A 26,623-nucleotide genomic window follows, 5' to 3' on the forward strand; every position below is an offset into this window, starting at 1 on the left:
CAGCACAGGGAGGAGTGTAAGGACCCTAGCTATGTGCCTGTTCACTCGATCCTGCAGAGTCAAGCCCAGAGTCCAGGAAATGTGTGACACGCTGAATGGAGCAATTTAAAAGCCGTAAGCAGGAAAGGGAGGGGACGTAGCTGAGCTACTCTAAGTAACAGCCAGATAGGTTTTGAATGGACATAAAAATGATTATCACCTGTTGTAGCAATTGTACATTTACCCGGGTAAAAGGACAGCAAATGCCCTAAGAAATACTAGACCCTGGTCAAGTATTCCTAGCAGCCTGATTCCTAAGTGCTAAAGGTTTTGATCAGGAGAGTGTGCTGAAGAGTTCTGGCCTCCGAATGGGTGTTAGACACACACACACACACACACACACACACACACACACACACACACACACGACCCTTTGTCCTTCGCAATGAACTCCTTCACAGAGCCGCCCAAGAGTGAAGCAGCTGCTCGCAGGAAGGATGGAGTGCCCGCCTGGGTGTGTGGGAAATCCTGATTTGTTGGTGTAGAAGCTCTGTTCTTTGTGCGTGTCGGGGGTGGGGTGGGGTGGCCTGTTAGGTGATCATTAGAGTCCTCCGCTGGGAGGGCCTGTGGTCCCATGAGAGACTCGAAAATCCTGTCATCTGTGGCTGCAGGGTGTGTTCTTGGCTCCTAGGCAGAGTGGACTCATCTTTCATGCAGCAAGTGCTGAGGGGAACTGCGATGCCATCATGTTCCTGGCCCTTTAATCAGGGCTGGGCTGCTAACGGCTTTACAGGAACTATTCCTTTTTTCACTGGAGTGTTTACAAGTCCTAGGAGAACACAGAGCATGTGTGATGGGACCTTCCCTCTTTTCCTCACTGTGAGACCCACCTCACTGGCCCCCTCCAGTCTTAGCTATAGCTGTTTCTCTGACCTCTCCCTCACCCCAGATATTTCACTCATCCCATTCACATTTACAGCTTACCTACCTGTGCCAATCACTGTGCTGGGAAATAGTGTTTTATGTTAGCCGCTAGCCTGCTCTTTAGTCTTCCTGCTCCCCTGCCCTTTGGATAGACACTGACAGCATGCGCTCTGGTAGTGAGAGGCCCGTTCACCCTAGCTTCTGCCTGACTCAAGTGCACTGAGCCATGTGTGGCTCAAAGCCATCATACTGTCATGTTTTTGTGGTGTGCACATGGTACTTCCCCAGCCTGGCATTCCTGCCCCACCCCCATCTGCTCCCTGCCTGGGGAAGCTGCTCAGTTAGAAGCCCCGACTCAGCCAGCGCAGAGCTCCTTGTGGGGGCTCTTTCTTTGCCAGGTCCACTAGACTTGAACCCTGCGTGGCCTGGGACTGTTCCATTCAGCGCTGTATCACACAAAAGATGCATAAAGGTCGCTGTGGGCAGTAGGATGGGAGGTCAACCGGAAGGAGAAAGAAGAAAACAGAAGTCCCTCCTACTTCTGTTATCTCTCTGGGTAACCAGCTTAGAGGAGACCTTAGGACTGAATTCAAGAGCTTCATGTGTTTGATGTTACTGCTGACGTCACTTAAGATATTAATATCTCCATTGTCCATAAGAGTTTTATATAAGAGCGTGGTGAATTTTTTGTGTTAAAGCGCTCACTCTTCTTTATTATTGACATTTATGTCATGTTCAGTTTTTGACATAAAATGCCTTGGAACGCTTTTATACCTTCACCTTCGTTTCATTTGGAGAAGTTTCCATTAGGACAGTTACCGCTCAGAGGATAGTAACACTGTTAAGGATTGAGAAACAGTAGCAGTTTGGCTCCCAGGGAGGGTGTGACACCTCTGCTTCCAACTGCAGTCTTTTCTTTCTTTCTTGTTTAGAAAGAACCCCACACTGCAGCTCTGGACAGCCTAGGCCACTGTAGAGCCCAGGCCAGGCTCAAATTCATGATTCTGCCTCATCCTTCCAAGTGCAAAGAAGATAAGTGCAAGTCACCATATAGGTTTTTTTTGTTTTGTTTTTTGTTTTGTTTTTTTTTAATGATTGAGTTTGTGGAGTCTCATTAATTAATTAACTAATTAAATAATTGATTATTGGTCTTTCACTTCTGGAGAGAGAATCCAGGGGTTTGCATATGCCAGGCTAGGCAAGTGTTCTATCATTGGCCACACCGCCCAGTTTAAGTTTGTGGATTCTTAGAAAAACTGAAGGCAGGCTGGTAAAATGGTTCAGCATGAGCTTGACGACCTGAGCTCAAAGCCCCAAAATCACAGTGAAGCAGAGAACGGACTCTGAAAGCTTTCCTCTGACCTCCACGTGCTAGTCATAGCGCGTGCATATGCACACACTACTAATTAAGTTAAATTTAAATTTTTAAAAATTGTAAAACCCTAAAGTTTTTACAAGGGGTGGATTGAAGGAAGTGGGTTAAAACCAAACAAAACCGTAGCAACACTGACTACTTCCTTGACCATGGCTTCAATTTGGAGGAAACTTTCTGGGCTTTTATTTTGATAAAGGCCAGGGCTGAGAGAGCCCTGTCCCACTACAGTCCTAGGACCAGGAGTCTGGCCTTCAGTGACAAGGCCACCTGCCCTTTGCCATGGCACTCCGGAAAAGGGAGCCTTGTGGAGAAGCATCTCAGCTCTCCAGAGCCGTCCTCCATTAGTCACACACTTGTTAATGAGGAGCTCGGAACTGTGGATTCTGGAAGCCAGCTGGCTTTAGGAAACCTCTTGGGAGTGAAAGGAAAATGGGGTGTGGATGAACCATTTGCTGCTGGGGAAGTCACACTGTGCGTTCGTCCGCATAGAACCTCCCGGCAGCTTAGATGAGTCATTGGCCCGTGATTGCCCGAGAGCCGAGCTTGCAGCCCCTGGGACCTACGCGTCTGTGAAAGGACTGAGAGTGCTCCTGCCGATTTGCAGACAAGGACACTTGGGAAACGGTGATGTGCAGGCAACTCTTTGAAGAGTAAAATAAAATGAGCCCTAATCAAGTTTCTATTTTCAGATGACTATAGATAGTGAGGATGTTTTTCCTAAATTATGGAGGGGCATTATATCTGTGTGTAGACACATACACTTGCATGTCTGTGCACGCTCGGGCACAGAGGCCAGGGGTCGACACTGGATGTCTTCCTCAATCACTCTCCCCTATATATGGAGGCAGGGTCTCTCAGTTGGCTTCAGAGCTCACCAGTCTGGGTAGTGTGGCTTCCCTGGGGATTCGGTTGCTGTTCCAGATGGCCTACCACACTTACCTGGCATTCAGATGAGTTCTAGGGACCCAAACACAAATCCTCATGCTTTCAGGACAAGCATTTTACCCACCAAGCTATCTCTCCAACTCTCAAATTACACCTTAAAATTAATATCACACTATCTCTTAAATGAATTTTAAAATGAATAGGCTGGGGCAGAGGTGAGAGGTTCACCTCTAGTTTGAGGCCAGTCTGAGCTACTTAGTAAATTGGAGGTCAGCTTGGGCTACACAGTGTGGCCTCGTCTCAAAACAACAACAACCCAAACCCAAAACAGATAAATAGATAAAAGGAAAAGAACAAATTAGGGATCTTGATTGTACAAGGTGAGATGGGAAGCCCCTCCCTGGAAAGGACCACCGTGCTGGTCCCCTTAAGTCTCTTGTTCCATTTCATCTGTGAGGTGGGGATTGTTGTGGTGTGTGTGTGTGTGTGTGTGTGTGTGTTTTTCTCAGTTTTATTTTATTTTGTTTGTAGATGAAGAAATTGAATCTTAGAAGTTTAATAACTTAAAGTCATAAAACCTAAAATAAGGAAAAAACACTTCCCTCTAAAACCCTTGCCCTGGCCAGCACCCGAGGAGCTGTTTCGTTCCGGCAGGAGTTAGAAAGGGGCTTCACCGTCTGCTCCCAGGGGACAGGCTGTGTTCCTCCTGGCCAGCTGAGGTGGTGTCTGCCCAGGGAGCAGCCCCTCAGGTGGAGCTTCAGAGACAATACTTGATAGATGTCGTACATGTCCTGGCCTCAGTGACCTCAGATCTCCTCTGGGACAATAGAGAAAGCAGATGAATTTGATCAAGAGGTAGAATCTAGACTGGACCAAGGAGCGGAGGCTCCAAGGTCACAGACGTAGGCCAACAAATATCTCCTAGGCTAAGGCCACCCTGGACAACTTAGTGATACAAAAAGTGGAAAAGGGCGGGGATGCAGCTCAGAGACAGGATGCTTTTGTAGTGTACATGAGGTTCTAGGTTCAGTTCCCAGGAGCACCAAAACCCCCAAAGCGAAACAGCTCCTAAGAGTGCCCTGTGTGGGCGACTGCAGGTTCCTGTATGTGAAGGTGTGTGTGGGGGGGAGTACTTTTTAACTCTGTTTTATTTATATTTCTTTTCTCTTCCTCCCTTCTCCATCCCAATCCCTTCCAACACTCCAACACCAGGCAGGAGAGAGAAAGGGTTAGTGGGAAGAGGTGGGGCGTGGTTTTCCTTTAGCTACTTCCTGCTGGTTGGGTTCTTAGGTTCCTTGTGGAAAGTCCAATCTTTGTTTCAGGATATCTCATCCAACTGCATCAACAGCAACCAGGAGCAGCAGGCGGGAGCACCAGCAGCCTTCTTCTTTCTTGCCCCCCGCCCCCGGGCCCTGCCATTTATTCCCTCTCCAGAGTCCTCAGATTTAAACTATCTGCAGTTGGCAAAGAGCCCGTCTCAGAGTCCGCATGAGGCAAATCCTTTGCTGCCGTGGACAGTCTGAATCAGTCCCATATCTTACACCTAGGACTAAAACAAAAACATGTTTTCATCCACAACACAGGTGTTTGAAAAGTTAGGAGTGGAATGGCATCCTTGAGGGACCCAAGCTGCTGGTGGGTGGACTAGGTGACCTTCGGGGTACCTGTAACAGAGAGTTAATGTTGCCTGGACGGGGGCCTGCAGCACATACTTGGGTTATCTGAGCATGCTGTAGTGGAGGGACACAGGCACTAGTTTCAGTGACACCCTTGTATCGAGGGACACAATCAGCATATCAATATTCTCACTCTGAGCTTGAGGCCAGCCTACTCTACCTGGCAAGTTCCAGGACAGCCAGAGCTATGTAATAGAGAGATACAGTCTCAAAAACAATAACAGCAAAAAGAAAGGAATGTGTTTCTCATTGTCCTGCCTTGCTTCCTTGCCTTCTGCCTAGTCACAGAGATAAAACACGCCCTTACTTTCCTGTTTTCCTCCTCTGTCATATACTCTTTGTTTTCCACCATTCAAAGGAAAGTTGTGTCAGCACTCTGCCTTGCTGACCCGGATTTCCATCTGCAGGGACAAAGAGGTGCAGGAAAAACAAAACTCTTCTAAGTCATTTTACTTCCTACTGTGACTTCCAGGAATATATCGTGGCGAAGGTTGACTACCCAGGAGTATTTGGGTGTCCTACAGAAGCTTTGCCTGGCCTCATCATTTTTGGGTGCCTGCCACCATCATCCCACTAACTCAGGATGCAAAATAGGTGTGACTCAGTCCTGCTTGCTAATGTCCTTCAGGGAAGACAGAACCATGCAGAACGAAGACCAAGTCACGTGAAAGTGAGGGTATGAGTGCCTGAGATGGAGAGGAGAACATACCAGCACCCTTATGTTCCTGTCCTCTGTTCACTGTGGATTCACCAGTGACAGCACTGTGGACATTCACTGGACCTCAGACTATCTTGGGGACCAGAAATATTTCAGAGTTACTTTCTTTTCAGACTTACTTACAAACACACACAGATGCGCTCAAACACACACACACACACACACACACACACACACACACACACACACACAATCTCTCGTGGTTAGAACCCAAGTCACAACATAAAGTCATCTTTGGGATAGCCATGGTTGCACACTCCCATCATCCCAGCCTGTGAGAAGTGGAGGCAGGAGGACCAGGAGCTCAGTCATGCTCACCTACACAGCACGGTCAGCACCAGCCTGGTTGCATAAGACTCTGTCTCGAGAAACCAGAAAGGACAGAATTCATTTCCGAGTGGATAAGATGGCTTAGCAGGTAAAAGTATTTGCTGTTCAGGCCTGAGAACCTGAATTGTTTGATCCCCAGAAGCCATGGTGGAAAGAGACAGCCAACTATGGGAAGTCAGGCTCTGACCTCAACATTAATGTTCACATTCATACAGAGATATCATTTATACATACATCATACATACATACACACACATTAATAGTAACTAAATACATGGTAATTTAAAAAATAAATAAATTCATTTTGTTTTGTATGCACCTTGGTTACATAGGTTGGAGGTCATCTTAAGCAGTTGATTTAATGTGCCTGTGTTTTGACTGCAGCTCATTACATGAGGTTGGGTAGAATTTTCCACCTAGGCATACATATGGGTGCTCAAAAACTTAAAGATTTTGGGACATTCAGATTGGTGAGCAGAACCTGTAGAAAGCACCAGATGAGGGTTTCCTGGATAAACGAATGAAAATGAGTTCAAGATCATCCAGCCACTCTGATGAGAGCTGAGCCTGGAACCACAGTCCTCCACCTGCTGCCCCACCCTCGCTGCCTTTCCCCTGTGCCCCATCTCCCCTTCCTTTCCTGGGGACCTGCTTCCTGTGCTCTGATCCCCAAACACTGTTTCTGAAATCACCATCCCCCACAAGCCAATGCCCCAGATGGCTTACCCCTCCCCACTGCTGCTGGCCCCGCAGAGCTGTTAACCCATGCTCTCTGCGGAGAAGCTAGGGACTGGGGGTTCTTCAGTTACACTCAGGTTCTGCCATGACACCCCAGCCTAGACTAGGAAGTCCGGACCCTCTGTGGTGCTGAAGTTTCATCCAAACTGTGGCAGGGCCCTCTTGGGTCAAGCCCACAAGCTGTAGCAGGGCCTTCTTGGGTGGCCCTGCGGGTTGTTTTCTCTCTCTTAATTTGAGAGGAAGCCAGATTGGGCCTCAGGTGTCCTCTGAGACCCTCACAGACCCTTTCTAGATGGCGGGTATCCAGACTCAATAAAGCAGGGCGCAAGAGACAGTGATCCACTCCTCAACACACACACACACACACACACACACACACACACACACACACACACACACACAGGCATGCACATCCAAATTGGAAATGTGTTTTCTTTCCCATCCTGTCCCTCAGAAACAATCTTTCTTGCTGGCAGTAGCTGTCCTGGTTCTTTCAGCCATGTCGAAGTTCTAAATCCTACAGTGGAAGTTCTTGACCAGTCTGGTCAAATAAGTGTCCCGTATCACACTTCCTGGTGTCATACCAACCATGGAGTTGTCCTCAGGGGAAACAGTTTCCCCAAACCTTGCAACATTTCTGTTTTTCAGCTGTTTTCTGGGATATCCGCTCAGACTCCCCCTTTCACCTGTACAACAAGTTACACATGAGTTACAATAAGAGAGAATCTGCCTGGGCACGTGTCAAAGACCCTGTGTCTCTCGGCAGCCCAGCACTGACCTCCTCCATCCTTTAACCTCTTCAGCATGTGTTTCCCACAAAGGGTGAAGATTCCCTTCTTGGTGGTGGTGGTTCCTTGTGTGATGTCCTGGTGTCTCTTCTGTCACTGTGGGAAAGATCAGCTTTAGGGGAGAAAGAGCTTATTTGGCTTCCATTCCTCGTTACAGTCCATACCATCATTCCCGGGGAGGCCAAGGCAGGAACTTGAAGCAACTAGTCCCACCCGTAGTCAAGAGCAGGGAAGAAAATGAATGCATCCACACGCACCTCTGGTGCTCAGCTCACTTTCTTCACTCTTACACACTCCACGACCCCATGTCCAGGGAATGATGCTACCATTTTTAGGCCGGGCCTTACCACATCTGTTAACATAGTCAAGTCATCGCAGCCTCCGAACCTACTCACAGGCCATCGTCTGAGACTCTCTTCTCAAGTGATTGTGGATGAGTTGACAAAAATAACCATTACAATAACAAATCATCCTTCACTTGGATTTTCCCTTATGCCCACCCATAACTCTGGCGACTAAGGGGCCCACACATGGAAAGAAGGCACATTGTTGCACTCTGGAACAAAGAAAACTCCTTAGATTTCCAAAGCCAACTTTTAAATTAGATTTATTCATTTTATTTTGTGTGAATGTTTTGCCTGAATGTGTGTATGTAATCTGCATGTGGGCTTGATACCCACGAAGGTCAGCAGAGAGCATGGGGTCCCCTGGAATGGAGTTACAGAGGTTATGGACCACTGTGTGGGTGCTGGAAACCAAACCCAGGTCCTCAGCAAGAGTTAAAAGTGCTCTTAGCTGCTGAACCATCTCTCTACCCCCACTCCCAAGCGATCTTTTTGATAGCCAACCTCTAATTTTATCTCTCCTTTGTAGAAACCTAACTGCATCCTTTCCTTTCCAAACAGTGGCACAGCTGTTAAAGAACAAGTCTCACCGGTGGTTACTTGAAGGAATGGCTTTCTTTTCTAAGCAAAGCCAGCTGGTTGTTGGTGGTAGTGTAACCTCCGGATCACTGAGCAGGAGCCCACGGTAAAGACTTGCCATTTGCAGCTGGAGAGACGGCTCAGAACTTGAGAACACTTGCTGCTCTTGCAGAGGACTGGAGTTGAGTTCCCAGCATCCTTGTCTGACGGTTCACAACCACTTGTACCTCTAGCTCCAGGTCATCTGACACCCTCTTCTAGCCTCTATGGGCTTCTGCACACACACACACACACACACACACACACACACACACACACACACACACGATAAAATAAATCTTAAGAATAGAATTGTCCTTTAAAGCATAATATCTCTGTTATCCAGATACATGGGCTGGGTGTCCTATGTAGCCTGCATGAGGAGGTCTTCTTGCTCCTTCAGACCTCTGCAGGCCTTCATCACCTGCAGGAATGGCATGCTGTCATCCTGGTGCACCCCGCTGCCTGACCCTCAGCTGTGCTTGCTTACAGACTCCTCTGCACTTGCTCGTGATTAAGACATGCTGGGAGGTCACCTCAGATTTTCAGTTGTGTTCACTGAAGGAACCTGGCAGGTTTCCAGCTGGCTTTCTTTTCATAGGGGTTTGTGGTCTAATGAGAGTGACATTCTGGGCATGAGCCAAACATTCCTCCTTCCCAGGCTCTTTGTCCTCCCAAGAGCAGGTGAGACTTAGTTTCTGTACATAATTTGCTTTCCCTTAGTTCTTCCTCCATTTCAAGTCAAGCGCTAGCAGAGCTTTTGCGGCTGCCCTTCATATAAGAAACATATAGGTGCTCTTCCTTTGAGAAGCCCACACCCACGTTCTCGGGTCTTTTACTTTCTTCCGAAGTGCCTTTCAGAGACAAACAGGCAGCAGGATGGCTCAGTGGGTAAAAATACTTGCCCTGCAAGCGTTTAATCCAAAGGACCCACAGTGGAGGGAGAGAGCTGACTCCCAAAAGTTGCCTTCTGACATCTGTAAGTGCACAGTGACATGCACGACCCTACCCACATCTTCTCTCTCTCTCCCTCTCTCTCCCGTACATACATACTATATATGTGTGTACATACATATAATTATATATAATTTTTAAAAAACAAATATATAAGATGTCAATAGGAACATGTTGGGCTGGGATATAGCTTGGTTTGTAGAGTCCTTGCCTAGCATGTTTGAGGCCCTGGGTTCAAGCCTCAGAACCACATGAACCAGTCTTAGCAGTGAAGACCCGGACACCTGGGAGGTAGAGGCAAGAGGATCAGAAAGTCAAGGCCATTCTTGGCTACATAGTGAATTGTAGTCCAACCTGGAATACAAGAGGGCCTACCTCAAAAACAGTTTTTTTCTGGCTGAAACATGTCTCCCCTATCTCTTTTTCCCTTTCTTTCTTTTTTTTTTTTTTGGACTAGACATTGGACCTGGGACCTTGAGCACGCCAAGCACATACAGTGCCACTAAGCCACAACAGGAACGTGTTTGCTGGGTGACTTCCGAGTAGAACATAATGCACAGCCATCCTCCCTTTCTGAAAAGCCAGGCTCACTTTTAAGACGTTTGCACTGAAACGTCATTTTGTAATCGTAGATAGTGACGATGTATAGGCATCGGCAGACTCGTGCCCCTTGTGAGATGGGACGTTAAAAAACTCTCTATGCTTACCAACCTCCTCCCACTGTTTTTGTTGGTTGTTTGCTTTCTGTGAATTTAGCTTCTCCAGGTAAGAAGTGGACAGTTCTGATGAGTCTTGTCAGTGTACTCACTGGGGATCTACCTTTTCTGACCGGCTTATTTCACTTAGTGCAATGTCCTCTTGGTTGTAGCTTGTGTCTGAATTCCCTTCCCTTTCAAGGATGAATACATTAACACCTTCAATACTTGTTCTAAAGGTGGCTTTTTCACTTATCCATTGATGGGCATTTGTACTGCTTCCATTTCTTGGCTGTTGTGAATTGCGCTGCTGTGAACACAGGCGTGTAAATATCTCTGTGAGAACCATTCCTGGCGCCCAGCTGCATGCAACTCTTAACTTTGATGATGGTGGTGATGATTTTGAGAGGAAATCTTGCTGTGTGGCCCGAGCTAACCTCCAACTCCTAGTTCCCCTGCCTCAGCTGCCCGAGCGACGGGCTTGCAGACATGTGCCGCATGTCCAGTTGGCAGATGTCAGTGGGAGAGGAATGCAGCAACGGGACCCATCAGACTCATCTCACTTGGCAATATTTTCACATTATGTCAGAGACTCATATGCGCAGGGATTCAGCCTGTGCACATGAGCGAGGAGATGGAAGGGCTGGGATTCCTTCCTGGGCAGGTGTGCATGAAACTCTGCTGCAAGGGAAGCTGAAAGTCAGCAAAATCATGAAAGCTCTAGGTTCATAAGGCGAACGCTTTCCTCCATGGGGCAGAGGGTTCTCGCCATGCTGGAGCCAGCAGAACGCCGAACACTCCTTGCACGGCTCCCTTGCCTGTAGAATGTTCACCTTCTGTCTGCCTAGAGTGGCGTGGCACGGTGGAAGAGCACATGCGTGTGTGCTGGCTGGGAGATGTTTGCATCAGGCACCACTTGCTGGTGTCACCGGTGTACTTCGGGCTCACAGGGAGAGCCACCACGCCGGCTCCATGCCAGTCACCCCTCTGCCTTTCTTCATGATCCCGCTGGAGCCCAACTCCTTGCGAAGATTCACTCTGTTCTCTCTTAGTCCATTTACATTCAGGGTTTCATGAGCTTGATTTTCTGGGGCCCGAACTTTTTTCTTTTCAATGTATGTGTGTGGCTGTGTGTGTGTGTGTGTGTGTGTGTGTGTGTGTGCCACATGTGTGGTACCCAAAGAGGCCAGAAGAAGGGACTGGATCCCCTAAAGCTGGAGACAGTTATGAGCCACCACAATGGTGGTGGGAACCAAACTCAGGCCCTTTGTCAGAGCAGCAAATGTTCTGAGCCATCTCAGCCCTCTCTCAGCCCCAGGCATAAAGCTTTTAAAAATCTATTAGCATTTGTTGTTAGGTTGTTTGGTGGTGGTGGTGGTAGATATCAAACCTAAAGCTTCGCCCACGGTGAGCCGGTGCTCCACCACTGGGCTACTTCCCCATCCTCAAGTCAGAAGCATTTCGGTGACCACACTTCGGGGAGCCTCTCCTGGACCCCGAGCCGCTGCAGCACCTGGGGCTGACGTTTCAGCCGCTCCTGCTTATCCTCATTCTTTTACCTTTTGGAAAACGGGGTGTGATTTGTACGTAGTAAAATGAATCTTTTCCAGGTTTTTACTGTTCAGTCCCATGAGCTTTGACAAATGCGTACACTCACTCAGCTGCCGAGTGCTATCAGGAAGGAGCAGGCAGCTTTCACACAGTCCACTCCCAGTTTTTGGGTACTGTGGGATTACTGTCTGCCCTCCCCTGTGGTGGACATCCCTAAGAGTTGTCCTGTTCCATGGCTGTCCTGAAAGTCCGTCCTTTGGTTCTTTCCTCCGGACTGGCTTGAGCATATGGTACAGACCTCAAGGGCAGTTGGACCTAAGCACCTGTTGGGTGGGGTCATGAGGACACCAGCTGAGCAGATAATACAGGAAAGCCCATCGGAGACCTGCTGATTCGAGCCTTACAAGTTGCCTTAGGGTTTTATTGCTGTGAAGAGACACCGTGACCACAGCAGCTCATACAAAGGAAAACATTTAATTTGGGGCTGGCATACAGTTTCAGAAGTGTAGTCCGTGACTGTCATGGTGGAAAGCATGGCGGGAAGCATGGCGGCATGCAGGCAGGCATGGTGCTGGAGAAGGAGCTGAGAGTTCTACATCTTGATCTGAAGGCAGCAGAAGGAGATAGACTTTGTGCCGCACTGGGTGTGGCTTGAGCATAGAAGACCTCAAAGCCCGCCCCCACACTTCCTTCAACAAGACCACGCCTTCTCCAACAAGGCCACACCTCCTAACAGTGCCACCCACGATGGGCCAAGCATTCAAACATATGAGTCTGTGGGAGCCATTCCTATTCAAACCACCACACAAGTCCAGTTTAGAAAGCTCCCTGTACTCTCCCCTCCCCTTCTTTAATGGTACAGTTTTAGCAGAGGACCTCCCTTTCTCCCAACCAGGGGTCATCACTGGCTCTCAGATCTGAGAAGGGAAACGGTCTGGGATCTCAGCAGCCATGGAGCTATCACTCAAAAAGAATATGGTTTTTTCCTTCAATATAGACCCAGGAGGGTGTGGAGACTCATTTTTGTAATCCCAGCACTCAAGTGGCCAACACTGGAGCACTACTGTGAATTCACAGCCAACCTGGGCTTCACCGTGAGCTCCAGACCAGCCTGGGCTACAAAAGACCCTGTCTAAAAAGCTGAACAAACAACAAAAACAGAACTGGCAGGACTCACCATGCTGGTTTTTATTAATCAGTTATTTATATAATTATCTGTTTGCTGGATGCTTTTCCTACCAGGAGACCCAGGATATACAGTAATTGATTAATTTTTCTTCCCCTTCCTTTTTTTTTATATTGTGTGTTTCTTTTTACAGGGGTGTGTGTGTGCGTGTGTCCCATGAAGATTAAAGGATAACTTTTTTTTTGTTTGTTTGTTTTTGTTTTTTTGAGACAGGGTTTCTCTGTGTAGTCTTGGCTGTCCTGGATTCACTTTGTAGACCAGGCTGGCCTTGAACTCACAACGATCCACGTGCCTCTGCCTCCCTGAGTTCTGGGTTTAAAGGCATGCATCAGCACACCTAGCTAAAGGATAACTCTTCCTTCCTGTGTGCTATAGGCCACCTGGCTCTGTGCCTCTCACCCATCTCACAGGAGGCCTGCTGGGACTGCACGCACCACCATGTCCAGCTTTGGATGTGATATCCAGGGATGGAACTCACGTTGTCAGGCTTGGAGGACAAGTGGTTTCACCTGCTGCACCGTTTCCCAGTAAATAGTTAATTACTGAATGAAAAGGGTTTTGCCATTAAAAGAATTGGCATTTGAAGTTACTATTTCTGAGAGGAAGTAGTGGAGAAAGAAACTAGTGGTTGTGGGTCAGATGCTATTTGTCTGGGGTAGAAAGTCTTTACCTACAACCTTCCCGTTTGCACAGTGGCTGCTGTAAGTCATTGTTTTTGCCCATTGTAGTCAAGGAAACAGATGCAAAATAGTTAAGAGACAAGTTTCCAGTCTCATAGCTAGTTACAGATGGAGCTGGATTCAAACCTGGGCCTGCCATCCAAGCCCAGCCTCCTTCTGCTCACAAACAAGCAAGCATCTTATGAATAGACACCCCCCCCCACAATTTAGATTTCAAAACAAAAATAAAAAAAGATTCAGAACTTTGAGCAGGAGTTGAGTGGGTGGGATTATAGAGTTTAACAGCATGAATTAAGAGTTTAAAGAATGCTGGTTTCCTGCTACAGGAGACTTTTTTGGTCTTGTGTTTTCCTAAATTGGTTTGAGAACATTTCCATAATCTAATTTAAATGTGGTGTGTATGTTGTTGTTGTTGTTTTTCCCCGTTTAGACACAGTGCACAGAGCTCTGAGCAGTACTCCCTCTGTGTTCAGAGAGGCTGCATATGCTCTGGACGTGAGAGGCCTAGGGGTTCACTCTTACAGGGCTGGGGGCAGGTCTCAGCAGCCCCGTCACCCCGAAGCTGGAGTTGTCCTTTGTAGATGGGAAAGGAACCCCGGTCATAATAGCATCTCAGGGGTTGTCACCCAGATCAGAGGGGCCAGACTGCAGAACTAGGGTTAGCCTGGGGAGTCGTGTGTCTGTCAGCTGGTAAAGACCTGCAGAGAGGGGCAGGCAGTTGGAACCCTTGGGAGAAGGAGGACTCCGGACAGCGGCTGGCAGAAGCACGCTCCAAGGTGAGCAAGAAGGACGCATCCTCTCTCTGTTCCGGTGAGGTCAGCTCAGGCTGAGAAATGGGCCCACTTGGGTGACCCTTCGTGTGCTTGTCATACCGCTGAATAGGGCCAGGAAATCAGTGTTTAACGCAGGGCCAAAGAAGATGGTGTCAGACAATACAGTAGGAAAAAGATAGTTGGCAACATTCTCTCTGCTTTGTAAGATTTACTTGTATGGATTTGTCTGGATGTGTGCGTCTGAGTGTGTGTGTGTACTCACATAAGTGCAGGGGCCAGAGGAGGCCAGAAGAGGATCTCAGATCTCATCAAACTAGTTCCAGATTGTCAGCCACGTGGTGTGGGTGCTGGAGACCAAACCTATGTCCTCTCCAAGAGTAGCCAGTGCTCATAGCCACTGAGCTCTCTCTCCAGACCCACCCCCCCTTTTCCTCCTCCTCCTTCCTTCACTCGGGGAGCAGTTGCAGGCACCGCACTCTACAGTGTGGAGACAGGAGGGCGGTGAGGGGCTGGGCAGGAGAGGCACACCGACCTGGGCTAGAGCTGGCACCCTGCCTAATTGTGAAACTAAATTATTTACATTCACTAAACCTTAGTTTCTTCACCTGCCTTAAGAGAAAACCAGTAATGCCTTACTTCAGTGAAGGTTATAAATTCTGTTTGGTGATAAGTTGACATAGTTTCTCCTGTGTACCAAACACTTAACAACTAAACCTCTCAAGAGGCAAATGCACAAGGGAGCCAGGCCTGCTGAGTCTGTTTCCTCCCTCAGCCTATGGAAAAGTCTTGATGGGTAAGCAGAAGCCTGAGAGTTGGGACCATGGCAACCAGGGCCCCCATGGCTTTCTGTGCTGTGGGAACCTGAAGCACTATGCTCAGACAGAGCAGCCCCAGCCAGCGGCTTCTGGAGCCCATGGTGAGCAAGGGGGTTCCCTGTGGAGGGCTGGGAAAGCCGTGCCTTCACAGGAGCATCTCGGTCACATGCCGTAGCTGAGACTCTTGGGACTCACAGTGAAATGTGTCATGGTTTTTGTGAGTCTTTGCTTGGTCACACCTGACCCTCCTGCTGTCACTATATCATGATATCTCAGCATGGAGGCTGACATCAAGTCAGCTTTCTCCAGTTTTGGAGGTGTGCACACAGCTCACTATGAGTATGAATTCACCCAAAGCTTTTGTGTTTGTTTTTCATTTTTGGATGACAATTCAAACCAATAGGTTTCTCCGTAGCACCTCATACTTTTTTTTTTAATTTTGTTGATCTCCTTCTCTCTTCCTCAACTCCTTTATCCTTCCTTTTGCTCTCCCAGAATAGGCCCATTTCTCTTTCATGTCATATGCATTCTGTTGTCTTCTTTTCCTCCTCTCCTCTTCAGACCATTTTCCTCTCATAGTTCCCTTCCTATCTAGCTTTATGACTTAGACCTACTTAGATACACACACACACACACACACACACACACACACTAGTGGCTCATACCTGTAATCCCAGAATATAGAGGTGGAGGAAAGAGGATAAAAAGTTAGTTTCTAGGCCAGTCTGGGTTATATGAGACTTTGTCTCAAACAAATGTAAGCATCTATATATATATATATATATATACACACACACATACATATAAACAAAAACAAAGAACAGAGAATCGGGCTAAGGAGATGGCCCAGCTCTTAAGAACCTTGGCTGCTCTCAAGAGCACCTGGGTTCAATTCCCAGCACCCCCATGGCAGCTTACATGTCTGTAACTCCAACTCCAATTCCAGGGACAATCTCACACAGACATATATGCAGATAAAACATCAATCAATGCTCATAAAAGACAAATAAATATTTTTTTTTAAAAAAGAAAGAAAGTAAAGTGAAGAGCTAAGAATAGCCAGGAAAGTTTTAAGACTAGCAGGATTTATTGTAAAGCTTTGTTTATCAAGTCCATGGTTATTATCAAGGTACCATGTTAGACCGTAGACTCGACTAGAGAGCTGAAAAATAATACTCTAACATTTCAGAAACTTTACATTTGACAGGGCAGCACCGCACCGCAACGGAGAAGAGTTCAGCAAATGTGCTAGAGACAGCTGAGATCCAAGCAGGAAACAATAACATTGAATCCCAATTCATGCCGAATAGAAAATAAATTCCAAATGAGTTAAAATCCAGTAGTGGAAAAGCAAACGTTTAAAATGTTTGTGTGTGCATGCATAGTTATGTGTGTGCATGTGTTTCCATGTTTTCGTGTTTGCATGTGTACTTGTTTGCATGTTTGTGCGTGTGGGTACACGTGTGTGCCTGTGGTGCCCAGAGGTCCCCTCTGGCCTTCTCCACCTCATTTTTTTGACATAGAGCCTCTCAGTAGACCTGAAGCTTTCTGATCCAGCTATCCTCATGCTTCTGCCTCATCAGCAGCTGAATTATAGGTGTTCACTGCCATACCTAGCGTTAGTCTTTTTTGAGGATTTAAATTTTTTGTTAAGTGTATGTGGGGTTACATACGCATGTGAGTTCAAGTGACAGTGGATGCCTCAGATCCTCTGATCAGTTAGAGGAGCCGTGAGCTGCCTGCTGGGGGTCCGGGAACTGAGCTCAGGTCCTCTGCAAGAGCTGTACGAACCCTTAACTGTCAAGCCTACTCCCCAGCCCCTGTGCACAGCTTGTTAGATGGTGCTGGGCATCCAGACTTGGTCCTTGTCTTGTATAGCAAGCATTTTACCAACTGAGCCATCTGTCCAGCCTGAAAAGTTTAAAACTTTTATAAGAAAAGGTGATCAGCCCTTCTTAAAAATACACCAAAACAAATGTCAAAGATCAGTGTAGATGTCTGTATAAAATGCCCAATGTCTGGATAACGAAAGACATTGCAGACCAAGTTATTAGACTTGGTGTTAGGGAAGGCATTTGCAATGCACACTGTGAAGGAAAGATGTATATTCATAATTCATAATTCCTTAACAATCACTAGAAAGGTAACTTTATAGAGGGCTGTGAGCAGGCCAGCTAAGAAGATCCCTTGAGCAAGAGACTTAAAAAGTTGATGAACATGTATTTGGGGAGATGTCAACAGGACACCATTTCACATCCATCAAACTGGCACAAGTTTCCGTGTGATGCTGTCGTTCTGACAAGAATGGGGAGCCTTAGAATGCTCACACTTGCAGGAAGAGGTAGAAATTGGTACAGCACTGCCAAGTGGTTTCACATCACATAGTGGAAGATGCTGTGCACTGTTACACAATGTCCACATGGTGTGGATATGAGGTGCCTCTGCGAATAAAAGGCTTTATGTGTTGAGAGCTAGGTTCACCAGCAAGTGGAGCTGATCATTGAGAAACAAAGGGGTTGGGAAGGCTCTGACCTAGTCAATCAGTCAATCCACTGATAGATTTATGACTTGTTGGCATCATTGGGTGGGACCTTGGTGGAAGATGTAGGTCAAGGTGAGGATGTTCCCGAGACTCATCTTTTGTTCTGGGCTTCTCTCTGGCTCCCTCTGCTTCCTGAATGCTACCAGATAAGAGGATCATGACTTTGAGGCCAGACTAGAAAGTGCATATAGACCCTGTCTCAAAAATCTAAGTGTTTCTGGGGCTGGAGCCATGGCTCAGCTGTTAAGAGAACTAACTACTCTTGCAGAAGACCAGGGTTGAGGTGTCAGCACCCACACTGGCTCACAACCATCCCTAACTCCAGCCCCAACCCATCTGACTCCCTCTTCTGACAGCCGCAGGCACCAGTCACATGCGTACACACAGTCATACAAATAAAATAAGTAAATCTTTAAAGAATACGGCTAAGAGCTGATAACTAGAACGTCAGTGCCACGTTCTCTCCTCCAAAGCTCTCAGACCACAGCGGAAGTGGGAAGGGGATTGTAAAAGCCAGAGATTAGGGAGGATTAGAGCAAACAGTGCCCTCTGGACATGCCTCACTCCTGAACTCAAAGCACCTGGTTTCCTGCACGAGGGCTGGCGTGAGATCAAGCCAGTCAACGAACGTTCCAGCGGCGAGTGGGGAGGGACTCATGACTCCCCACCCCTGGCTGAGGAGCTTTTGACAGCTGAGAGGGAGGTGTGGTCCCTGGTAGGTAGACCGAGCTTCAACAGATGACCGCAAACCCAGGTGTCTATGGGTAGCACAGAATTGGATGGGCTATCACAAACAAAAGCACATGACGTTGGGAAGCATTGGGGACAAGGAGGTAATTCTTTAATTATAAAACATGGCCTATACGTACAGAAAAATCTATAGAACCAAGCCGAACATGGTGACACACGTCTGTAATCCCAGCCCCTGAGAAGTGGAGGCAGGGGGAGCAGGAAGTCAAGACTACATTTGGCTACTATGTAGCAAGTTCGAGGCCTGTCTGGGCTACACAAGACCCTATGTAAAGAAAAGATTTTTTTAAAGAGTATCTAGACTGAGGACATTGCTCAGTGAGTAGAGAGCTCAAATAGCATTCATGAAGCCCTGAGTTCATTCAGCACCACATAAACAGTCAGGGGATGGAAGCCAGCACTCCCAGCACTCAGGAGGTAGAAGCAGGAAGATCAGGAGGTGGGTCAGGATCATCCTCAGCTTCAGAGTATAGGTCTTGGCAACATAAGATGCTGTCTCAAAAAACGAACAAAACTAGATGTGGAGAAGCTTCTGAGGGAGAGGCGCCCAGGTTTCCTTGAAGTGGCATCTTTGAGATGGATCTTAAAGGATTCCGTGGAGGGAAAGAAATTGCTCACAGAGTTCAGAGGTGTGGCACTAAGAGTCAGGCAGCAGAAAGAGCCGCCTGGAAGGTGAGGACTGCTGGCCACCTGTGGACTTCAATCAGAAGCTCAGGGAGGGGCAGCTGTGAGGCTGGGGTCCAGGGGGACTCACTGGAAGCCGGCCTGTCAGGAGGCGTTTGCTCACAGCAGACATAAGGGGCAGACTGTATGGAGCTCAGTGGTAGGGCCCTCGGCTGGTGCAAGGCCCTGGGTTTGTCCCCCTGGCATTCTCCCTGCTTAAATCTCAGAATAGTTCATGGTGTAAACAGACATAAATGCCAAACCCCTTTGGCAAGGACCTGCTTTATTCATGACTTCCTGAGAACGAGCCGTTTTAATCTTCTCTGGGGAGGTGAAATGTTCTTGAATATGTAGAGACTCCGATGTAGGTGTCTGTGGAGGGCCCCCTCTGTTGTCAACAGCGTCCCAGGCTGGGGGTGCTGGTTCCCCGATCATGTCCTAAGAGACTGTAGGAGCCCAGGCCTCCCTGGCTAGGTGCCCCTTGAGCTTTCCAGCTCCGGCCACTAAGAGGGTGTTTCGGCTCACTGGAGTTCACAGCAGTACCACTCAGGAGGCCCCTGGATCCAACTTCCACTGTTTATATGTTGCCTCTGAACAAGGGCTGGAAACCAGCCTGGCAGACATGGCTAACAACCACGGCATCTGTGCCCAGGGAGCGGCATGCTTATTTCCTCAGAATTGCTGGCATTGTGCCTGGGGCTTTGCTGATTCAGCCTGGTGCTGTCTGGGGCGCACCTCACTGCCCAGACCTCGGTGCGGGGCCACAGCTATGCCCTGGAAGAGGCTGGCTTGATGTCTCCACTGTCTAAACTTCACACTGTGAGCACATATTCACTGGGATGCCCTTCCATGCCAGGAACAGGGCTCAACTACAGCTAAAGCAGGCACGGCCCTGGCTCTGAGGAGCATCCTATCTGTGGGAGAGACAGAGCCTGAAGAGACTGCCTAAGTACTTTGGATAAGAGCAGGGAGGAGAAAATGTAGGAAGCTGTGATAGTGTGGGCAGACAGGCAGAGGAGCCTGATCTCAGGGCTGTGGGAGCAGTTACAAGCCAGAGAAGGCCTCAGCTAGGAAGGAAGCACCCTCTGATTCCCAAGGATGCTTGAGAGTGGGACAGGCCAAGATAGGGACAGAGTAGCTGAAGAGACTTCCTCCATAGGGTCACCTGTACCTAGACCTGGGGCCCCTTGGGCAGGATGCACACTCCTTGGTCCACCTTTAAAAAAAAATCACATTTATAGGCTAGGCATGGTGGTTGTATGCCATTAATCCCAGCTGTCGGGGTAGAGGCAGACAGCTCTCCATGAGTTCAAGGTCAGTCTGGTCATTACCACCATGCCCAGCATCACCCACCATGCCAGATCACCACCATGCCCAGATCACCACCATGCCCAGCCTTGTCTTCTCCTTCTTAAATTCCCTCCCTCCTTACTCCTTATTCCTGCCATCCTTCCTCTTCCTCTCCCTTCCAGCCTACTTTTGTCCCTCTTTCTTGCCTACCTGGTTTATTATGCCTCTCATCTTAGCCAACGGTGACAGGAAATAAGGCTTGGAAGGGGCCAGTCTATCTGGGTCTAGCCCCTGCTTTACTATTCTTTAATGGTAAAGCAGGAGGCCAACCTCTCTGAGACTGGGGCCCTATGTGCATTGGGTGGGGTTCCTTGGCCAAAGAGGTCTAAGATATATAAGGTTTGTAAAGTACCTGACCCAGGCGCGCGCACGCACACGCACACACACGCACACACACACACACACACACACCTGGCGTGGTTCTGTTACTTCTGTTTTTCCATATACATTGTTGTCCCCCAGCCACAGTGTTCCTTATAAAGCTGCCCCCTCTTGGTTAATTTCATCTCTTCTCTATATGACTTCTAAATGCCTAATGGGCATTGACTTTGGGTATCCTCCACATGGTATCCTTTCTAAAAAGGCAGGTTTCTTAAATACACCCCCAAGTTCTGTCTGAGGTAGCCAGTTCCTGAAACACCTGAGACTATGTGGCTCTTGTACCCAGCCAGTTTGCACTGAGGTGACAGTTGCAAGTGGCTTTGTCATTTGAGCAAAAGTGTGAAGCACTTCGAGGTCTGACATTCCGTGTGTTCATTTTAAAATGTCTGTTGGGCTGTGTGGTGGTGCACACCTTCAATCCCAGAACTCGGGTGGCAGAAGCAACAGAACTCTGGGAGTCTGAGGCCAGCCTGCTCCACGTAGAAACTTGCAGGCCGGTCAAGGCTACATAGGGAGACTTTGTCTCAAAACCTAAGTATATATTGGACTGGTGAGATGGCTCAGTGTGTCAAGGTGCTTGCTGCCAAGCCTGAGGACCTGAGTTCAATCGCTGGGAAGGAAAATACTGACTCCCACAAGTTGTCCTCTGATTTACACATGTGTGTCATGGCACACCCATTTGAATAGATACACAAATGAATAGTTGTTATTTTAAAACCGCCTGTTCTCGGGCATAGTGGTGCATGCCTCCAATTCCAGTGCTCAGGAGGCTGAGCCAAGGAAATCTTCGGGGGAGGTCAGCCTGAACCAAATAATGAAGCTCTGTGCCTCCTCTCCCTAAAAAAGTGTTCTCAGCCCTCGGGCCATTTATAGTTCACTGGTGGGGGGGGGGGCTCTCAGCCAAAACACTAAGGAGTAGTGACAGAATACCCTGATAATATGTACACGATGCTGAGAGTTTGTTGGGGAGGGTTGACCTAGGCTGCCTGTCAGAGGGGTGTCCAGGGAATCGTGGAAGTTGGGATCTGATACATGAGTAGGTATTAATAATGAAAAAGATGGACAGGGAAGATTCCAGAAGAAAGCAGTGCTGACAAAGGTAAGGTAGGAAGAATGAGGGAGTAGAGGGTCCCCTGGCTGATGGAGCTCGGTTGCAGGTCTGGGCATTAAAAACTTACCCTGGTGAGGGCTGAGACACAATGAGCCAACTGGCGAACTATTCAACTTGCGTCTGAAGTGAGCAGCAAGTGAAGGCAGAGTGGACGGATGCTGATGAGAGGAGAGGCTGACCTGATTAGATCTGTGGCTCGAAAAGCTTACACTGGCTGCGAGATGCTGAGGTCAAATCCGATGATTACTGGCTTTGCAGAGCTGCGGAAGGGGACCAGCACCGGACGTCATCCTGCCTTACACAGCTCCTTCGCTGCCCAGGCCAAGGTGGAAGTGGGTGGGTGGCTGTCTCGGGACAAGGTGTCTCTAAGAGCAGTCTAGCAGTGAGCAGGAGAGCTTCAGGGGAGACCAGCCCCCCGGAGCCGATGATGTGCAATGCCATCAGTCAGGACAGGTGAACTCACATCTCTCCTCCCTCTGTCTCCCCTCTCCAGGCTTATATTCGGCACCCTTTATCCTGCGTACTATTCCTACAAGGCCGTCAAGTCCAAGGACATTAAAGAATATGTGAGTAGAACCTCTCAGTTGGGGGCGGGGCTGATGGGTGAAGTAGTAGAGGGAGACGTGGCCTTGCTGTGGGTCCTGGTGGCAGGAGGAACCCTCATCACCCTTCTTCTCAAGTGACTTCTCAGAAGCTCTGTCCCCATCCAAAACTGTCCCCTGTCTAGGCCCTGAGTGTTGAAGTGAGGAAAGCCGAGAGGTACGAGAGGAAATCTATCTGGGACTAGAAGCCGGGTGCCACGGGTGACTTCCTCTCTGCCAGCCTCGGTTTCCTCATCTGGGAAGGCCTGAAGCCCACATTGAGAGAAGGTGCCCGTGTCTGAGGAGCCTTCCGACCGGGCTGTTTCCCAGCTCTCGGTTCTGACCCTCTTCCAGCCTACCTTCCAACACCTACAGTGTGAGCCTTGTTGCTCTGTGAGCTCTTTGAGGTTGAAGGTGTTCGCAGTTATCTCCCTGCAGCCCTTTGCAGAGAGATGAGCACATGGCAGTGGGATGGGGAGGATTCCCTGGTTGGAGGATTGCCCTAACTACTGTTGAGTGATTTGGGTGCCCCCAGCCCCATTCCTGGTGATCCCAGCTACCTCCTATTAAGCCACCCCATTGACCAAGACATGCCGAGTGAAGGATAAGACGTGAGTGTCCTTTCCCTTGTAGGGCACTAGCCCGGTCAAAGTGCGAAGGATGTGGATTTTGTCATAAAGGGACTGAGCTGCCAAGTCCTAGGTCTGAAAATTCATTGGTGCAGTGTATATGCTGGCAAGGGTTTCAACCTCCAAGAGCCTCAGGTCATCGTCTGAACAGCAGGGCAGCGGCAGTCACTCTTCCTCTTCCCCTTGGAAGATGCTGCTTTTCAAGTTTGGGTAGGGAGGACTCGCTCTTTAGAGGATTGCAATCATTGATGGTCAGTGCTCCCAGCATTATCCCTGCTCATCCTAGGATGTAGGTAAAAAAATAAATAAATAAATAATTCAAGGCCTGAAGAGACAGCTCTGTGGTTAAGAGTCCTGGCTGCTCTTACAGAGACCCTGGTTCAGATCCCAGCACCCATTTTAGGAGGCTCACAACCACCTGTAACTTTAGCTTAGGAGATCTGCCACCCTTTTCTGACCTCTTTAAGCACCTGCCCACAAACACATGCAGGCACGCACACACACACACACACACACACACACACACACACACACACACACACAGAAGTAGAGTCTTTGAAAAGTATGAATTAATTCAGAGTTATCTTGAAAGCCATTATTTTCATGGATTTCCCAAGAAGTCTTCATGACGGACACCTCCAGGTTTACTTCAGCCGAAGCTCAGCCCCCTTTCTCCCATTTCCCAGAACTGCTTGCTTCAGCTGCTCCTAGCAGGGGATCCGGAATGGGTAACTTCTGGAGGCCTATCCCTGGTATGTGTGAGGACAGCTCGGTGTGCATGCTATAAATAGCTGGAAGTCACAAACACAGAGGCTCCTGGTTCTCAACTGACACAGCCGGGGCTAAAGCAATAGGCAGGTTCTTCCAGCCCTACCCCTCCTGACCCCTTCCCACCTGTGGTGCTCAGCAGCTGTGCCAGGACAGAGGCCTCACTGAGGTCTCTGGACTGCAAGGCTTGTCCTCTGCAAAGCAGGGCTGAGCCAACTGGGAAAGATCAAACCCTGGTAAATTGTTATGTGCTGACTAAACTCACAGGAGCCTGGTGTATGGCCAGAATGGCAATTCATTAATTTAGAGTGAAAACTAACTGACAAGCAGAACAGCTGTTTGTGTTGGCTGGTGTGTGCACACTTTCCCCATGGGGGACAGTTGGCAGTTAAGTTTAGAAGGTTTCTAGGTAAAAATGGCTTTGGGAGACAGAGCTGAGTAGTACCAGGGGGACCTGCCCCCTTCCTCTGTTCTTATACTGTCTCTCTCTCTCTCTCTCTCTCACACACACACACACATGCACGCACAGACACGCAGTCACATATGTTCGATGTCCTAATGCTCTCAAACACCCCCTAGCACACTCAGGGTCGTGAGCATCCCACATGCTCCTACACTGCTAACGTGCTGTGTCTTGCAGTCTGTTTGGTTTTATTTCTGTTGCTGTGATGAAATGCTTTGACTAGGGCTAGAGAGATGGCTCCATGGTTACGAGCACTTGTTTCCCCAGAGGACCTGGGCTCAGTTCCCAGCACCTGGACTGAGTGGCTTCCAACACCTGTAATTCCAGTTCTGATGCCTTTTTCTGAAGGCACCAAAACACAATTGTTATACACACACACACACACACACACAGAGAGAGAGAGAGAGAGACAGACAGACAGACAGACAGACAGAGACAGAGAAGAATTAAAAAATAAAAGTAAACCTTAAATTTCTAAAAAAGAAAACACTTTGACTGAAAGCAGTTTTGCAGAAAAAAAGAATTTGGCTTACACTTTGGTCCCTGTCCATCATTGAGAGAAGCAAGGGCAGGAACTAAAGCAGGATCTTAAAGGCAGGCCTGCTTGCTAGTCACGCAGCAGTGCCTCTAACCAAGGAATTCAGCCGGCCAAGGAAGTATAGCAGAAACCATGAGAACGCTGTTTTGACGGCTCACATAGGCTCCTGCTCAGCTAACTTCCTTATAAAGTCCAGTACCACTTTTCCTGGGAATGGTATTTCCTTCAGTGGGCTGAGCCCTCCTACGTTAATTAACAATCAAGACGGTCTCCCTTAGATATGGCCACAGGCCATAGGACCTAGAAAATGTCTTTTTCTTTTTCTCTTTTCCATTTGATTCTCTTAAATATTACATCTCAACCAGTTTCACCTTCCTCCCCTGCCTCCAGCCTCCCTCAGCCTTTCTCCCCTCTGCCTCTCTCCCCTCTGCCTCCCCAGAGACAGCAACCAAACACTGCATAACAAGCTACAATAAGACAAGGCACATACCATCACATCAAGGCTAGACAGAGCAACCCAGGAGGAGGAGAAGAGTCCCATAGGCAGACGAAAGAGCCAGGGACAGTCACCCCCACCCCCCGCTCCACTGTTAGGATCCCCACAAAAACCACAAAGCTGCTCAGTCATAACATATGCAGAGGACTTAGGTTCCCTACAGGTTCCCTGATCTCTCAAGTTCCCATGAGTCACAGCCAATTCTGTTTCCTTACATCCCTCCTCCCCCTCCTTCGGAGGACTCCCTGAGCTCAGGCTGTTTGGCTGTGGGACTCTCTATGTGCTCCCGTCAGTTGCTGGTTGAAGTCTCTCTGGTCTCTTTGATGATGGCTCTGCTGGGCTCTGGTCCCAGAACACTCTTAGGACAAACTGAGGGTTGAAGGTTTCATGGTTGGGTTGGTGTTCCAATCCCTCCACTTGAGGCCTTGCCTGGTTAAAGAAAACGGCCTGTTCAGGCTCCATGGCCCCCACTACTAGGAGTCTTGCTAGGGTCACTCTTGTAGGTTCCATGGAGTTTCTATTGCACTGGGTTTCTACCTTGCCGCCAAAATGATCCCAGTTCCAGTCCTTTTTCCCAGTATTTTCTATCCCCAAACACACACCCGATCCCTGATGTTCCCAGCCCTGGGTCCACCAAGAAATGGCTTCTATTTCAGTCTAGGGAATTTCCTGATGATGCTTCTCTTCTGAGGGTTCTCAGCTCTGGCACCTCAGAGACCCATTTGTCCAGGAAAAAGCCTGGGACTTTGCTGTGACTCCAGCCTCTCCTTCCTCTCCAGGTCCAGTAATTCCCATGCCCAGCTGGTGACTGTGCCCTCATTCTTAGGACCGCTGTTGTCTACCAAACACGGTCCCAAGCCCTTCCCGCCAGCCCCTCCCTGAGAGCTGCTTCACACCATTTCCCTGAGATGAGTCAAGGGACTGGAACTAGCTTTTAAAAATATTTATTTATTATCTTAAGTTGGTTACATTTGAGATTATATTTATTATCTATAATTTATAAAATATGTACAAAAACATAGGTTATTGGATAATGCAAATTTATTTATTTTACGGGTATGGGTGTTTTGCCTGCTTATCCATAAGTGCACTGTGTGCAGGTAGCACCCTCAGTGGCCAGAAAAGGTCATCAAATCCCTGGGACTGGAGTGACAGAAAGTTGAGAGCCACCATGTAGTTGCTGGGAATTGAACCTAGGTCCTCTGGAAGAACAGGCCATATGCTTAATGGCTGAGCTAGCTCTTTAGCCCAGGATAATGCAAAATTTGAAGACTATAACAATAACTCCCTCATGACAACTAGTATTTATAATGCTGAGTAAC

General features: G+C 48.3%; 1 protein-coding gene across 1 annotated transcript in view; it reads left to right on the forward strand.

The window, feature by feature from the left end:
- Reep1 (receptor accessory protein 1) overlaps positions 1–26,623 on the forward strand; it is a gene marked incomplete at its 5' end in the record, with an annotated part of 90,322 nt that overhangs the window by 27,002 nt on the left and 36,697 nt on the right. Inside the window, 1 exon segment of the mRNA XM_055596444.1 lies at positions 22,320–22,392. Coding sequence (XP_055452419.1) covers positions 22,320–22,392 — 73 coding nt within the window.

This window comes from Psammomys obesus, unplaced genomic scaffold (genome assembly GCF_907164565.1).
Source record: "Psammomys obesus unplaced genomic scaffold, mPsaObe1.curated_primary_1811, whole genome shotgun sequence".
NCBI classification, from domain to species: Eukaryota; Metazoa; Chordata; class Mammalia; order Rodentia; family Muridae; genus Psammomys; species Psammomys obesus.